The following is a 16,031-nucleotide window of genomic DNA, read 5'->3' on the forward strand; positions in this document are numbered from 1 at the left end:
AATAACTCGTTATCAAGACGACTCGTTTGAAGCACTATGAGTCGACTCTTTTATAGATGAATCAATAGTTTTAAACACTGTACACTTACAGATTTAAGCCGTAGCTGGATATTTCACTTCACTTAGAGCTGTGTGACACACTACATGGAAGGGCATTTTCAAAAACCCATAATATGGGCTCTTTAAAATGGCATTTTCTTCTATGCAGCTCACTCAACCACACAGATGATGATCTGTACCACGTCTCCCACTAGTGTTCATTGTGGGTATTACAGACCATCAGTCCAGCATAACTGATAATAAAGCAATACCACAAACAAAAGGCATTATAATAAAACATGAAAATAAACGAAGCATATTGTTTACATCAGGCAATTTACAAATAATAACTACTTTGCCAAATGAAAAGGTTGATTATGAAATAAATAAATACAAATTCTATGAATGCAAAAGGCAAAACACAAGGCACCACTTTATTCAATCAAAATATGCATAAATTATCAGACCAAAGCTATTACTATTGTTGTTGCATTGTATACTGATAAACTATCCAAGTGATGCAAACTATTTGTGGCCTAAACTATATCATTGCTTTGTAGCAACAATTGCTTTCCTGAGCCGTATCCAGAATCTCATGTTGCTTAAAGGCTCTCTGCTCCACTTCAGATATGTGTTCTTCTTCAGATGCTTATGAAGACCAAGCACTTTCTTAGTTTTCCTCTCCGCCACATCCTCCAGAATGATGATGATGATGTTGGCACTGCGTTCCATCACAAACCGAGACTGAGCTAATTCAAACTCAAAACGACACCAGGCACTATCAATGAAGTGTTGAGACACGACTACAATGATCTTACGACTGCCCATTATTCCTTCATCTATAATGTTGGAGGCGATTGACTTTCCGGCTTGAAAGTCCCGCATGTGAAGGCAAAGCTGAATAGGTGGCACACCGTTCTCCAGATTCTCCATCAGTTCATTCATGACCCAAGCTTCATCATAGTTGGAGAAAATCACAAATGCGTCATAAGAACATTCTTGCTGTCCAGGGGATCTGTAGCCTCTCAGTAAAATACAACAATAGCGCAAATAAAATTGAAACCTGTAAACCAAAATTAATAACACAACTATAACGCTACACAAAATACTGGTAAACCAATTATGAGTTTTCTCTTGTGGACACAGTAGTCAATGTCAAAATCTGTTACTCTGAAATCTGAGTTTGGTGAAGTAGATTTGCACAAAATATTTTCTGGCTGCTTCAAAACTTTCTGATTTTTGATAATCCACAAAATAAAATCAGTCTGAGAGCAGGAGCAATCAAATGGGTTAAAGGACAAATCAAACTCCGAAAGGTTCATGGGCAAATTTCGGAGAACATGAAGTGGAATGGCAGTAATGCTGTTTTTCTCAACATAAAATGAAGTTAATTGTTTCAGATTTGGGTGGGTCAGAAAATCTAAACTAATTAAATTGTTTCCTTTCACATTCAAATGTCTAAGCTTCTGAAGATATTTAAAAGAGCTTGTGTGTAACTCTACCAAATGACAGTGTGACATGTCAAGGTGCTCCAATAACGTGAGATTCTTAAATACATATTTTGCTACATCACCTTGAAAAATATTGCCAGCCATTTTGAGAACATTAAGACTGCAGAGTCCATGAAAGCAAAATATGTTACTAAATGTTAAACTTGAATAGGAAACATCCAGATACCTCAAATTCTTCAGATTGGATAAAACAGAAAGGTATCCAATGCGTACAACCCTTGTATTGGAAAAATCTAGAATCTTAAGGGAATCAAGTCCATCAAATCCTCCTACATCAACAGAAATTTCCGTGTTTAGGCTCAAATTCAAATAGCTAATTTGAGGAGTGCCGGATAAAAGGGTAGAGCAGCAATGCTTTATTTTCAATTGGTTGTCACTCAAATCTACATACTGCAGTTTCGGCAGGTCTGTGAAGGGTTCCGCAAAAATAGGTTCGATGTTGTGTGTAATTTCCAGTTTTTCTAATGTATGGAGATGTGAAAGTTGTTTAGTTGGCAAAGTACCCAAGCCATTGCTGATCAAATAAAGCTCCTTGGTTTTATGAAAATGCACAGGTTCCATTTCATAAATATTACCTCCTGTTACTGTTATTTTTGTGGCATTGATCATACAGCGAAAGACAGCTATTGTCGTTTTAGCACTTTCCATGACATAGTAAGATACCTCCTGAAAATTAAAACCGCAAAGCCCATCTAAAACATCAGTGTCCAGGAACTGAAAGCTGGGATCTTCCCTGTAGTTTCCAAAAATCAGCCTTTTGACATTAAGACCACGTAGAGCTTTAAGAGCAGCTTTTTGAGCAGAAAAAGAAACAAAAGCAGATCGGATATCCAGCTGTCTGAGATAAACATCTTTGAAAGCTCCTGGTTCAATGTGTAATAATGGATTCCAAGTCAGAATCAACGTCATGTTTCTTCCGATTTCTCGCAGCACAGCAGACTGATCAGTTCGGATGATGGATATATTGTTGGCATGTAGATCAAGTAAACTGAAGTCTTTAAAGGTGCTCATGAATGAAGGAAGAATCATGGACTGGATGTCATTTGTTCCAACATTAAGTTCCTGTAGCTTGGTAAGGTTATTAATATTAAGCTGTAAGGATTCAAGACCAACATCCACAAGAACTAGCCTTTGCAGATTATATAAAGTACTCAAGCATCCAGGAGTATATGTAATAGGGTTTCCAGTAAGAAACAAAGTAGTCAAATTCTTCACATTGTAGAAAGCATCATTTTCAATCTGTTTGATGTGGCATCTGAAATTTAAATAAAAACATTCAACATTATAGAAAATACCTTAATGGAGATGTGAAAAGTAATGGCATTACTTACCTTGACAGATCAAGAACTCTCAGAAAAGACAGAACTGGGAAAACAGTCTTCTGTAAGTGTGGCAAAAAATTAAAACTGAAGTCCAGAGTTTGAACCGAGGAAGGGATACTGGATGGGATGTTGCTGAGCTTTCTTCCCATGCATGAGTAATGAAGATTCTCAATAATCTAAGGTAAACCAATCATTTAAAAACAGTGAATAAAACAGTAAGACAGAATACGTTTCAATTCAGAAAACTTACTCGAGTGCATGGCTCTCCAGTACCTATGTAATAACATATCAAAAACACACGTATAGCAAAGAAACCCATCTTGAGAGCTGTCATCAAGACAACTTTTCAGGTGAAAGAAATTTAGCCAACTGTGTTTGAGGTCACATGAGGAGCGTTTGAGGAACCATTACCATCATTTAAAATAAAGGGGAAATTCGAGCAAAATTTTAATAAAAGTTGGCTTGTGGTTCTGGTCATTCACATGTGACATGTAAAATCATTCAGTTTAATCTTCCTATTATTTTTAATAATTCCAATTTATTTGCAATGTCTAAATCAATTAAAACCAACAAATAAATCATATAATGTCTTGATTTAGTATTATCTTATAACTGAGAAAATACCAACACATGTAACCTTTTACTCAAACGCTGGGGAGAGAAAAAATACTGGAAAAAACACATAGAAGCTTGATATATATGAACTACCAGCAGAGGGCCCTGTACATAAGAGCAAATATAAAACTATTGGAAACTTTAATCAGAAACTTACCATGTTCATTGTTACAGTATTAATTAAATTAACCCATTTGAGTATGTTCTGATACTCAAAAAAAGACTTAATAAACTATGTACATCCATACAAAATATATATTAAAACTAAACATTAAATTATAATAAATATTTTAACTACAATCCCATTAGGTTGTAGACTTGTACACATAAAGAACTATCAATAAAGCATCTCCTGCAATGTCAAGATATACCCCATTTAACAATGTTAAGTTTGGAGTTGGAATTTAAAGTGTCATTTAAGCATCCTTCACTTGTTCCAAACTTATAACCTTGAGTTTCTTTTGTTAAATACAAGATATTTAGAAAAATGCTGGTAAGCTGGCACTATTGACTTCCTTAGATTTTTTTTCTTTCTTAAAGTCAATGGTACCAGCCAGGGATATTTCAGTTTAGCATTTTTAAATTAGTATTTACTTTGAAACTAAATTTTACATTTGTTAACTTCAGTTTAGTTTTAATTTTATGAACACTTACCTCTTCCCAAACCTAACAAATAAATATTAAAAAAAGGATTAAGACAAACGTCTTCATATTAAAGATCATATAGTACATGTAGACTAGCGTTGGAAACTGGTTTATGCTTACATTAAAAAAAAAAAGACATCTGAGTAGAATCTTGCTTGTTTGGATATTGTGCTTATATATTTACTAGCACATGAGCACAAAGTAATACATCTGTAACCAGTGTTTGGTTCTGCCACTGAATGAGGGCTTATGGAAGCTTTTCACATTTCTGGGTTTCTCAGTAGCAGAAGTTGTCATAGTAAGGTAAATAAAGCACAGTGAATGAAAAAGTACAACTATTTTTCTTTTACAATCATATTTGCTGAAATAATAAAAAAAACTCAATGATGATGTTATCAAGACTTTCAGAAAAAAGACTAACAGCAGCTAGAAGAGAAAAAAAAACATTGAATTCACTGTCCTGTCCATAAATGCAGCATTAGAAAACTTTGTATAAGTAGGAATTTGTTTGTTGTGATTTGAAGTCAGGACGATATAATACATATATATGAGCAATTCCAGCATTATGAATGTGACATTTGCAGTAAAAACATATTCACATAGAGTGTATGTGTTAACATTATATTGAAACATGTTTATATTTTCCCGAACAACTGACCAGAGTTATAGAATCAGAAAAATATCGATCTGTAAACATGTTTTGTACTTTAAACGAGGAAAATAAACATGCGTTATGGATGTGACCAAAAAAAGTCTGCGAGTTTACAGTATAAAACATACTTTGTTGAAATTTTGTGAATTAAACTGCACAACCCAAAAGAAACTATGCTAATCAAAAGGATAAGAGTTAGCTCTCTGTACAACAAAAATGACTGATTTTATATTTTTGTATTTATGAGGAAAAAGTGTCGTTATGGATGTGACTGATGTGAATTTTCCATTTGTGTGACCTTGGTAAACCAATAATATAATAGTTTGAAAACATTGAACAGAGACACAGAGTATTTCTAAAGCACTGTAAAATACAAGCCTACACAAAAAGCTTAGAAACGATTTCTGTATTTTGGTGAAAACTAAATTTTTTTCATGGCAAGGTTGACATTTGCATGGAATTGCTCACTTATATATATATATATATATATATATATATGTATGTATATGTGTGTGTGTGTCTGGTAACCGTTACAGGGGTCATCTTGTGAAAAGGGCCCATTAATACCTTTAACAATTATTTTTGTTAAATATTAGTTTATTTCAGTTAGTTTTGCAGTGACTGTTGATCGTTTAATTTAGTTTTTCATTTATTATGAATTTTTCATTTAGTTTCAGTTAACGAAAAGTGCTCGATCAAAAGTTTGTCTTCGTTTTCGTTTACTGAAAGCAAAAACATACTATAAAACACTATGAACTGGTTGATAGTCAACAACCTTTATTTATCCATATATGTGAGCCACTCAAAGATGGGGGAATAGACAAATGGAACAAGAATATACCACTATAGAGGGCAATCAACAAACGGATCAATGGCATTGTAACTTTCTTTAACCTCTAGTCTACAGAGAGGCTTGCTGACAAACAAGTAAATTAAAAGACAGAAGTAACAGTGTAAACATTCATGTACAGAGAAGCAAAAAGAAATCAAATTAAAACAATGATTAGTATGTAAAGAAACAAAAAGGGACCAGGAGCCAAAACCTTTTTTTTCTATTAGAGCTCAGCATACATTTCTACATGGCATGCAATAAGGCACCTAACTAACACAATGAATAAACCTATGCTACGTGAAGCACAACTGTTATCCAATGGAAAAGAAAGAATAGTTCTGATACAACGTTCACTCCCATAAAAACAGTTCTCTCATTTCCCTTTCATTTCCCCAAACCTTATTAAAAAAATACATCCGTTTGTAAAAGATTCTCTCAATACACAGAACTGTAAATAGAAAGCACAAATTCATGGAATTAAGGGAGGAAAAATGAATCAAACAATTTCAAAAAAGCAAGCTATATTTTGTATTTGCATTAAAGTATACACAATCTATTATTATCATTATTAAATGTTGATACTCTGCAAAATGTATCCAGAATACAACTAAATGCTATACATTGCTGTCTGACTTTATCAATGGCAGGTCCAATCATAAATGTGCAGCCAGCCATTGGTAACATAAGGTTAGCAGAGAGAAGCACTGAACACATTTAGAGAATTTTGTGGGCTGTACCAAGTTTGGACTTAATAAAAGAAAAAATCAGCTGTACAATTCAGTTGTCTGTCGAAAACTGGCACTTTAAAGAGTGAACCAATTTTTTTTTCTAACAGAAGAGTGTATATATTATGATTTGGTTGGGTCGACCCTTCATTGAATAGGACCAGCTTTTCTCAACTTGATGTTCAAGACTCTTGCCTCTCGCCTTTGTGCTGCTCTTACTACCAGCCTTCAGCAAGTTAGTCAAGTCAATTTGCCATTTAGGCTCAAGCTTCTTTCATTTTGCATCATAAGAGATTAAATTAATAATCATTTTGATTTTATATTTTGCGGGACATCCCCTGAAAGCACCATTCACCTACGAGAGACCGATAAGACTAATCGGACCATACATCAAGAATGGTCCATTTTGAGAAAAGAACAGCACACTACTTATCTATACATATCTATATAAAAGAAAATCAACATATATTTACACACGATATCAGTTTCTCAACCCATTAATAACACAGAAATGGGTAAAAGATACAGACTAGGGGAGTGAATAGTTGCATCTAGATCAATTTGCTTAATTGTCTGTCACTCAAAACCAACTTGACCTAATACTCATTTCGGGATTGTGCCAGGCTTCAATAAACTTCCAAATGCAGCTTTAAGCAAAAGTCAGTGATGGAATCTCAGGACATTTTGTCTGTGGTTTAATCACATACCATGTTCCAGAATGACATATTTAACTAGTCATGTGCACATTACACAGGGGATTTCAGTGTCAATCATACCAAATTGAAATTAATTTCCTTAAGAGCAGGTCCACGTCGACGTTTTGGATTTTCTTGCATCTTTTCCCACAACCCCTAAAGATTACAATGTGGCGTGAATCATGGGATGAATGGTAGCATATCAATTGTGGGAGAGGAAAGCAAGCTTACTGATCAATATGAATTCTGTGATGCCTAGACAGAGAAGACGAATGATTGAATCCCTTTCCACACTGAGCGCATCTATACGGTTTCTCACTCTGAAGGATTCTCTGTTTCAAGATGGTAGTGTGAGGAAAACCCTTTCCTGTTGCAATAGCACTATAAGTTGACTTATCCTCCAAATGAACCCGTTGGTGCCTTGCGAGCGATGAGGGGTGGTTGAATCTTTTCCCACACTGAGCACAGGTGTAGGACTTTCCATCAGAATGAGTTCTCTGGTGCCTGGACAGTGAGGACGAGTGATTGAAGCTCTTCTCGCAATGGTTGCAGCTGTATGGCTTTTCACCAGTATGCATTCCCCTCTTCAGCGTAGTATCAAAAGGGAAATCTTTATCAGCCTGGGCGTACATCTTGGCCTCCAAGTGGACCTTGTGGTGTCTTGACAAGGAAGAGGAATGGTTGAAACCCTTGTCACACTGAGAACAACGGTATGGCTTTCCGCCCTGATGAACCAGCTGATGCTTCTTAAGGTGGCGTTTCCTGACAAAGCTCTTCCGACACTGGGTGCACTTGTAGGGCTTCTCCCCTGAGTGGATTCTCTGGTGCTCTCTCAGCGTGGCAGCTGCCGCAAAACACTTTCCACACTGGGTGCATCGGTGTGGCTTATCCCCAGCATGGGTCTTCTGGTGCTGTTTAAGATTGGAAGCAGTCGTAAAGCCTTTACCACACTGAAGACAGGTGAATGGCTTGTCACGGGCATGCAGCTCTTGGTGTTTTTTGAGATGACGTCTGCGCATAAAGCTCTTTCGGCATTGGGTGCACTTGTAGGGTTTGTCATCTGAATGCATTTTCATGTGCTCCCGCAAAGTAATGGCAGCAGCAAAGCTTTTGCCACACTCTGAACATCTATGTGGCTTCTCAGGAGAATGCATCATCTGGTGCGGTTTCAAACTGAATGCATCAATTACTCCTTTGCCAACCATCTCAAGACCAGTGGTATAACTCTTCTCTTTCATGTGAATTCTCATGTGACTTCTTAGGCTGGCTTCGATAGCAAAGCTTTCCCCACAGTGGACGCAAATGTAAGGGTGAGTGGCTTTGTGAATTTCAAAGTGTTCGTGCAGATCTGACATACAGCCAAATATCTCGCCACACTCGCTGCACTGCAGGCCGTGAGCCTCATGGATGATAACACCATTCTCGGACTCCACTGTTAGCTCCCCTCCATGGTCAGACTCCACCTTTACGATATGATCTCCACCACCTATCTCCGTCTTCAACAGCACCTCACCAAGCAAATGCTCATTGCCTTTTATTTCTGCACTGCTGAAGTACTGGTGATGATCGTGGTGTATTTCTGATTTAATGTAGTCATGGTCCGTCTCTGTAACCACATCCACACAGGTCACTGCTCCTAAATCACCATGAATGGCCTCCAGGTCAAGTCTTTTGTCCTCTTGAGTCATAATCTCTGTCTCTGCCCCATAATGCAAGTCACCGACTTGCGTATGGGCTATGACACACTCAGATCCCAACGTATCGAGACCTGGTGTGTCACAGTCAGTCTCTGACTCAGCCATCAGGACGCACTCCAGCCTGACGACTTCCGTCTTCCCGGTTATGTGAATTAAAGCGTTGCTCTAAGAGCACCGCTTTCCCACAAATAAACTTGAAGGGTAGCCTGCTGTAGGCTCAGTCAGTTTTCAGGTCAGGAACGGTCCTGCCTGTTGGAAGACAACAAACATTTAAATCAAATCTGCACAACATTGTAGCTAAATTTAACATTTAATGTTCATAAAGCAACAAAAAGATTGGTTATTAAAACTAAAAACAACAAAGGATGGAATTTTTTTTAAATCAGCATTTAATTAACTAAAGAGACCCTTCGTTAAATGACTTGCTGCAGGTTATGTCACAAACCCATAGCTCAAAAAAAAAAAAAAAAGATAACTGTTTAGCAACAAACTTGACATTTGCAAAGGCTAGAAGACAACATAGTAGTTTGTTGCATAAAAAACAAACAAACAACAGAGATGGGTTTCACAGACAAGCAGACTTTAAACATACAATGCTATTTCATGCAAAAGCAGTTATGGTCAAATAAACAAAACCACAGCTGATCTAAAAACCATAATAAAAGCTAATGAGCAGAAATGTACGTGACTAGAAATAGGCTAAGGTTAGCCTGTGGGCACTATATTTGGCTAACTTGACAGGCTATGCATAGGTGAAGTGGCTGAGACATTCAATTTTCTCAAGACAAATGAACAACAACGAATTAACGAACTCACTTAACTGACAAATACATGTAACAAAAAATTGTTTACAACTTGCACATACACAACTGTCAGTGTTGGCTAGATTAGCTGGCTAAATAGCTGCTAGTTAGCTGATAATACATGCTCAGGGAAGCTAACTAGCTGGCTAACTAGCACTGTAGCTCCAACATAAAATGATATAGAATTAAAGCTCTGACAGTCTGCCTTAAATTCAGAATTTCACAGCGAATGTTGCTGGCACATAAAGACGTCTGGGTGGCTTTTGAATCACGTAAACTGTTGAAGTTAATACACTTAAAGAAATAATATGCGTTTAACGGTGGGCATCTTGTGAGCCAGAGGTTGGAAGAGCTAACTAGCTGTAAAATGGCCGCCGCGACTAGCTTCCGCCCCTCATACATGGACGCAGAGTCAACACGCGACGTGAGCAAATGCAAATAAACTAGGTCATGTTAGTTGACTTGTTTTACTGCTCGCAGGACAAATGTGTTGTCACGGCACAACAAACTCAAGATAATCAACACACAAACAAGGCAAACGGCTCGAGTTACAGGCTAATCGCAGTTGTACGCTATTCGTGAAAGCCCGGGAAAGGCGCCCCCCTTCTTACATAACGCGTTTTTGTTTTGTGGCGTCGAATTAAAAAGAAAAGGAACAAATGCGTTTAGCGTTTTAGGGGTTTTACGCTCATTCAAACCAGCTGACGCGAGCATAGCGTAGCTATAAGCTGAGCTTATCATGCTATAGCCCTAGCCCATTTTTAGCTGCGCGAAACAAACATGGCCCGTCGTCCTGCTAAGCTGCCTCGCTAGCGAAACACTAGCAGAGGCTCCGCAGCCGCCATTGCTACTAAACACCTCCGTACTCAGTGACGTTCACAATTCATCAGTATCGCAAAACAAGCGCATTTTACCGCAAAAAAATGTTTATATAACTGGTATAAACTAAACTTATATCCTATCGTATGGCGTTACGTAAATCAAATAACATAATTGTATCATATAGCAGGCTAGTTAGCCAGCTAAGTTAACTAGCAAAGGTATCAAAAACACACATAAACATTAATCGTTTGCAGATTAAACGCATTAAAAAAAACATTCATCCGACCTTCTTGCCCTTTAAAGGCTCTTTTGTGATCTGCGGTGGTCAAAGGCCTGCAGATCTTCCTTCTGTTGCGTCTGTACTGCCTGCCTGCGGTTTGCTTTCTGTCACTCTTTCTCTCTCCCTCCCTCCGTCGGTACGTAGCGGGATGGCGCCGCGGATCATCTGGCGCCAACTGTGCTGGAGCGCATGAGCAAAAAAACAAAGCAGTTGAAGAAACAAGCGCTCGACCGGTCCCTGTCGGACTGGCGGAAGGGATTTTAACAAAGGGCCTACTTCCACGTAGCTTATTCGAAATTCAATATTACCCAAATTGCAACCAAATAATTTTATTATATTTATTATATTCTTAATTTTGAGACTCATTTGTACTCAGAAAAGCTATAAAAACCAACCAAACTACACATAATTAAAAACAGAGAAACACTTTAAGCTGATTTTACATTCAAGCAACATTCGTTTGTGGATACCAATGAACAATATTATATTTGTATATCCTTTACATTGGTTATGCCTAATATATTTTACTTTACATTTTTGGTTTATGTTAACATCTCCATGGTTTTGTTAATGTAAACATAGGCTTATTGGTTTATACTTATGGCTAGTGTGTTTACCATGGTTTAAGAGACATTGAAACTTATATTTGTAGTAAAATTATGGTTACTTTTCATAAGATTAATTATAAACTGACATATTATTAAACTATTTTTTAACAATTTACTTTGAATATCATACATTGCTAGTTAAAATCTTAATAATGCATATACATATGCGCATATATAGCAAGGGAAAAAGAAACAGACAACTAAATATATACACACACACACCTGGTTTCCAGGTTGGGACTCTCCATAGATGTAATGATGTTTCTATACTGTATTTTCTATCGCCCTGCCCCTATATACACCCAACCACACAGGAAACATTCTGCATTTTTACATTTCCAAAATACCTCATTCTGCATGATTCATAAGCATGTTTACCCACCTCAATTTAGTCCCAGTGAGTAAGTGATTTCAGATTGACGGCCCCACTAGTATATAAAAACATTTACACACCCACAGACATGAAAAAAAGAAATTGCTAAAAAGTCGTGAATAAAAAATGTTTTGCTAAAACGTACATTTCTCACATAAAAGTGTGGCAGCATACCCAAAAGAAAGAAAAACACAGATGAAGTGCGTAACTTTGTGGTGAGCACAAGATATTCAAAGAGATGTTCAATGTTCTTGACTTGGCCTAACCTTAAGATGACCTATCAGTAGTTATAGTTCACACTCCTTAAAGTTTCATGGTAGCTCAGCTGACAGAAAGAAAAATAAGAGCAATTCCGTGCAAATGTCAACCTTACCATGGAAAAATGAAAGTTTTCGCAAAATAACAACCGTTTTGGCGTGTGTGTGTAGACTTGTATTTTTGCTTTAAAAATACTCAAAAATGTCTCTGTCGGTGTTTTCAAACAATTATATTTGATTTACAAAAGTCACACAAGTAGAAATTTCACATCTGTCACATCCATAACACAGAGATGTCACATCCATAATGACACTTTTCCTCATAATTGCAAAAATGTAAAATCAAATAAACTCAATCATGTTTGTTCAATAGTGAGCCGACTCTTATTCTTTCGATTAGCAATATTTCTTTTGGGTTGTGCAGGTTAATTTACAGAATTTCTACAAAGTGTGTTGTATTCTGTAAACTTACAGACTTTTTTCCATAACGCATGTTTATTTTCCTCATTTAAAATATAAAAAATGTTTACAGATTGATATTTTTTCTACACCCACAACTCTGTGGTCAGTTGTTTTAAAAAATATATAGAGATGTTTCAATGTAATGTGAACATATACTTCCTCTGTCAATTTATATTTTAAGATTTTACTGCAAATGTCACATTCATAACGCTGGAATTGCTATAAACATTTATATCTGTGTGAAAATTACTGAATTTAATATAATGACGCTGGCAAGGATGTGCTTCCACCAAAGCTATAGCATATCTTTTGAGGAAAAAGTAATTTCTAATGCTGCCGTTAGATGGTGTTGCTATATGCTGGTGGCCATCCTTAGCAAACATGGCTTCCTCAAAGATTCCTCAAACATTGTAATCAAGGAGCACTAGGAGGCGCCCTTTACTTAAAACGTTTTGGGGCAAATAAGCATGCACCATTGCTTGTTGATCATTACTGAGGGTAAATAATAGGTTAAAGATATGTATAACATAAGTGTGTTTTTAATAAGGAAAATTCACAAGACTTATTTATTTAAATTTAAATTAATTTAAAACTTGCTTCTGTTTTAGTTAGACTTAGTAAGCAATTTTGAAAATCTGTGGAGCCAAAATGGCAACATTTAAGAGATTCAATGTAAATGACCTGACAAATAACAGTGGTTTGTAGCTTACAGTTAGTCTGTGCTGTCGTTTTATTTATTTTTTTTAACACAGGGTGGCTTTAGCCTTTGTTCTTTACCAGTGAGGCTGAATGAAACATGACACAGTGAGCCATCATTCAATACCTGTCATTGAGTAACCCCATCTGTTGAGTTCCTGCCTGAACCTGTAAAGCATCTCACCTCAGCCCCTGCTGCAGTGAATCAAACTGTGTGTAGCTTTGAAATGACTCTAAAATAAATGAATACATGTGCCATGAGTTTGATACTATTTCATATGATCTACAAATGTATGCTATGGCTAGGGCGAGACGGAATCTGCAGATATTTTTTGCAATTTCTGCGCAGAATTGTGTTAAAAATCTGCGGATTTATGAGGAATTATTTTGGGGGTATCAGAACTAAAACCTTAATATGTGAAATAAAAAGTAATACCTTTTAAACTTTTATTTAATGTTTACAATGCAAATCCAATTAGATCCACTTTATTTGGTAAACAAAGCAAGTCTCTCATATAATATATCTACTAAAAACCAGAAAATATTACTTTACAAACTGTGCTGTAAATAAATCATATGAATATTTTCATGTTAGTCATTAATATAACTGAAATTAATTTAAAAACATATAAATAAATATACAATTGCACACGTAAATAAACAGAATCAATGATGGGCTGGAAATCTGCGGAATTCTGCGCACGCAGATTTCGTGTTGGCCTAGCTATGGCTAACTTGTCGCACCTTCATGTTTGAGTGTTGGATTAGCTGCTGGTAAATTATACATTTTTCATGATCATGAAGGGCAATGCCATTTTACATGTAAGCTTTGTTGTTTTAAGTCAACTGGCAACACCACAAGTGACATTTTGATGAATTCACATGGGTATTTGCCTACGTTCATCTGTAATGTTTTGTGTATTTATATAGCACATGTATAGTGTATTGCCATACACCCAAAGCGCTTCTCAATCCTGGGGGGGTCTTTCCACACCACCACCAGTGTGCAGCATCAACTTGGATAATGCAATATTCAGTGGATGGGGATGACTGGGATGCCATGATGGTTACGGGCAGATGGTGGGAATTTGGCCAGGACACCAGGACACCCCTGCTCTTTATGAGAAGTGCCATGGGATTTTTAATGACCACAGAGAGTAAGGACCTTGATTTAATGCAAGGGTGGGCAAACTCGGTCCTGGAGGGCCAATGTCCTACAAACTTTTTCTTCAACACTAATCAAACACACCTGAATATGTTAATGAGTGTCTTGGAGATAACTAGAAATCTATAAGCAGGTGTGTTTGATTAGAGTTGGAGCTAAACTCTGCAGTACACTAGCCCTCCAGGACCGAGTTTGCCCACCCCTGGTTTAACGTCTCACCCAAAAGACGGAGCCCACTGACAGTAGTCCTCTTTACGTTTACTGGGGCATTAGGACCCACACAGACTGCAAGTTGAATGCCCCCTGCTGGCCTCACTAACACCACTTCCAACAGCAACCTAGTTTTCCCATTTGGTCTCCAATCCAGGTACTGACTAGGCTCAGCTCTGTTTAGCTTCAGTGAGTAACCGGTCTTGGGCTGCAGAGTGATATGGCTGTGGCCATATGATGATATGGTGGCCAAGCTGTTTAAAAACGTTCCAAGATAATGCGAGGAATTTGGAAATGCATAAACACAAATATGTGTGCTTATTCACATATTTTAATAAGGTGGCATAAATTGTCTAAAATTGAGATTAATAAACATTCCTAATAAATATAACTTGAGTTAGAAAATGCATTAAATTAATGTTAACCTCATGCTATTACATAAAGCTTTAGTAACTCTAGTACCTTTAGCAAAGAGCTTAGAATTCCCAAGAGGCGACACTCAATTAAACGTTCCACTGCAACAGCAGCGCCCAGCGATTTCGCCATTCTGGAGTGAAAGCAATTGGCTGTCCATTGGTTCATATTGCTGTTGCTACGGCAAGCAGCTGCTTTGTTTTTTATTTGTTCATTTAAAAAGCACATCAAAGCTGAAATACAACCTGAAAGACGACAATACAACACTTAAAATCACAAGACTGGTGATCATCAGCACTTTTAATAGTTTATTTTACAGACTTAATGTTTAATATATTAACCATACTTGTTTTCTTAAAACTGTCACTTTTAGGTGAAATTACTTTAATTTAATAGTGTACGCACTGGCATAATACATATTCATACTGACATGTTAAATTAAATTAACATGACCTTTAAAATGGGATGTTGATAACAGATTAACAGTACTTTTTGTTGGAGTATTATAATATAATAGAACATATAGTATTTTTTTCCAGTGTTCTCAGTTAAAAAAAGACTTTATAAAGTTTTATTTAAAAAGCTACTTTCTCTAAATTTATTTATTTTTAAATATATTTTTAGGTGACGCGGTGGTGCAGTAGGTAGCACTGTCACCTCACAGCAATAAGGTCGCTGGTTCGAGCCTCGGCTGGGTCAGCTGGCATTTCTGTGTGGAGTTTGCATGCTTTCCCTGTATTTGCGTGGGTTTCCTCTGGGTGCTCCGGTTTCCCCTACAGTCCAAAGACATGTGGTACAGGTGAATTTGGTAGGCAAAATTGTCCGTAGTGCATGCGTGTAACTGAGTGTGTATGGATGTTTCCCAGAGATGGGTTGCAGCTGGAAGGGCATCCGCTGCGTAAAAAATGTGCTGGATAAGTTGGCGGTTCATTCCACTGTGGCGACCCCAGATTAATAAAGGGACTAAGCCGAAGAGAAATGAATGAATATATATTTTTATTCATGATTTTTAATGCTGTCATTAAAAATCATGGAGGCCATACAAACTACCAGATAATGGAGTTTTTGTTGTGTAAACTCATTTTTGCTTCACCCTAATTTGAGTAAAAAAATAAAATAAAATAGAGTTATTTTGTTAATCTTTTATGTTATATATAAAACAGATATTTTAGATATCAGATGTATTAAACTTAGTCTTGTCAACATTT

At 36.8% G+C, this 16,031-nt stretch overlaps 2 protein-coding genes across 2 annotated transcripts; both read right to left on the reverse strand.

Annotated features, from left to right (window-relative positions):
* Window positions 1-563: 563 nt before the first annotated feature.
* tlr4ba (toll-like receptor 4b, duplicate a) lies at window positions 564-3,191 on the reverse strand. The gene is given in 4 exon segments (XM_056471072.1): window positions 564-1,133; window positions 1,136-2,805; window positions 2,882-3,048; window positions 3,123-3,191. Coding segments are annotated over 4 exon segments (2,454 nt in total). The 3' UTR covers window positions 564-585.
* A 2,353-nt stretch (window positions 3,192-5,544) lies between these two features.
* si:ch211-198a12.6 (uncharacterized protein LOC563253 homolog) lies at window positions 5,545-10,778 on the reverse strand. Its single transcript, XM_056470728.1, has 2 exons — window positions 10,645-10,778; window positions 5,545-8,982 (listed from the first exon to the last, which is right to left on the reverse strand). Exon 2 carries the CDS (start codon window positions 8,836-8,838, stop codon window positions 7,264-7,266), a length of 1,575 nt encoding a protein of 524 aa, XP_056326703.1. The 5' UTR covers window positions 8,839-8,982; window positions 10,645-10,778; the 3' UTR covers window positions 5,545-7,263.
* Window positions 10,779-16,031: the final 5,253 nt, after the last annotated feature.

This window comes from Danio aesculapii, chromosome 13 (assembly GCF_903798145.1).
Source record: "Danio aesculapii chromosome 13, fDanAes4.1, whole genome shotgun sequence".
In the NCBI taxonomy this organism is placed as follows: Eukaryota; Metazoa; Chordata; class Actinopteri; order Cypriniformes; family Danionidae; genus Danio; species Danio aesculapii.